Source organism: Octodon degus, unplaced genomic scaffold (genome assembly GCF_000260255.1).
Source record: "Octodon degus isolate 3935 unplaced genomic scaffold, OctDeg1.0 scaffold00002, whole genome shotgun sequence".
In the NCBI taxonomy this organism is placed as follows: domain Eukaryota; kingdom Metazoa; phylum Chordata; class Mammalia; order Rodentia; family Octodontidae; genus Octodon; species Octodon degus.
In genome coordinates, this window is record NW_004524578.1 from 24,718,112 (window position 1) to 24,719,907 (window position 1,796).

General features: G+C 38.9%; 1 protein-coding gene across 1 annotated transcript in view; it reads right to left on the minus strand.

The window, feature by feature from the left end:
- The window catches only part of Casc4 (cancer susceptibility 4), a 145,665-nt gene that overhangs the window by 55,527 nt on the left and 88,342 nt on the right, over positions 1-1,796 (minus strand). The window contains exon 3 of the mRNA XM_004623495.3: positions 413-515. Coding sequence (XP_004623552.1) covers positions 413-515 — 103 coding nt within the window. The remainder of the gene's footprint in view (positions 1-412; positions 516-1,796) is intronic.

A 1,796-nucleotide genomic window follows, 5' to 3' on the forward strand; every position in this document is an offset into this window, starting at 1 on the left:
AAATACCCAACACTCAAAATGAAGGAAGGAAAGGTTTATTTAGCTCACAGTTACTGGAGGTTTCAGTCCATACTCAGCTGGGTCCAATGCAGAGCAGCACAGAGCAAAAAGCAACCTTTCATGGTGGTGGCAAAGAGCCAGAACATTCTTTTTTTGTTCTGATAAAACCGTGACATTTCTGTCTCACCATGAACCCCACAACATGGACAAAAAAGAGACACCTGTTTATGTTTAACATATCAAAATAAAGAGTATGGATTTCAAAGACGCATTGAAAGCCACAATAAAACTAATTTTAAATACTAAAATGAAAAAAAGAAAAGCTGGAGGGGGGGGGGGAGAGGAGAAATTAAGCCTAAAAGTTGGGGACAAATATGTCAGGTTCATGAATACCTGTGCCATGTAGCCTTACCTTTCATACTCTAACCTCTTCACAAGGTAAGTGCTGTTCTTTCTGTAGTCCTGAAGCTGGTCTTCTTGTCGAAGAAACTCCTGGCGAAGCTCAGCAAGTTGCTCTAGCCACACAAGAACCAAAAGGAATCCAGTTTACTTCACTGCAACGCCTCCTGCTGAAAAGCTATGGATTTTTTCAATCATACACACTCCTCAATTTCTTTACTCATGTTCTCAGGAAGTTAAAATATGTAATAGCACATTTAATTGCTTCTATAGCACATCCTGGTCAATAAAAATTTAAAAACAATGTATCTGTAAATGTTTCCACATCAACTTGAAATACCTAAAAGTTATACTTTGTATTGTATAGACACATTCCAAACTGTAGAGACAGTACAAAAACCCACTATCCTTATAAATTAAACCGACTATCCTTATAAATTGACCTACTTTAAAGAAACAGAAAAAAAATATATTCATGATTAGAATGGGTATTGGATTCAAGAGCTCTTTTGTCTACCAACTTTGGTTTTGGTCACCTCAGAGCTCATTTCTAGTCCTGGTATTAATGCCAGAATCACATAACCCAAAATAACATTTAAAAAGCTCATAATTTCTGGTCTAGGACTTCGGTTTTGAAGTGTAATAGAGGACAACAGAAATTCTACGTTGGAAAGTAAATTGACCACATATACTCTTTTATTGTTTGGTACTGGGGGCTGAACTTAGAACCTTCAAGATGACCTGCATCCCCAGTTCCCCTTCCTTTTGTTCTGGCCTTGAACTGTGATCCTCCTTCCTTGCCTCACAAATCTAAGATGACAGGAATGTGCCATTATGCCTGGCTACTAGCCCATTTTAACTCTGAGACGTACTGCTAAATTGTCCAGGCTGGGATTGAACTTGTCATCTTGACCCTTCCGTTTCCCAGTGCCGGGATCACAGGCCACCATGCCTGGCTCCAGATACTTTCATTTTCTCATTATCTGAGTCCATAGGTGAAAAAATGCAGAGATTAAGTATCTCTCTATAGCTCTCTTTTGTCTTTTTGAGACAGAGTATTGCTATGCAGTTCAGGATGGCTTGAACTCACTTTGGTTTTTTTTTTTTTTCATCCAATATTTTTACTTGTATTTATTTTTTGGAGGGTCTTTTCTTTTGAGATAGGAGTTCATTACACAGTTCAGACTGGCCTTGAATTCACTTTGTAGCCCAGGTTGGCCTCAAATTTGCATGATTCTCCTTCCTCAGCCTCCCAAATTCTGGGTGTGCGCACCATATCTGGCCAACCAACTTTTATAGGGTCCTCCCAAAACAGAAAAACCAACTTTAATTTCAGGTGCAGAGGAACAAAAGGAAGCTGAGTCAACACCACCTTCTATCACTAATAATGAGACAGT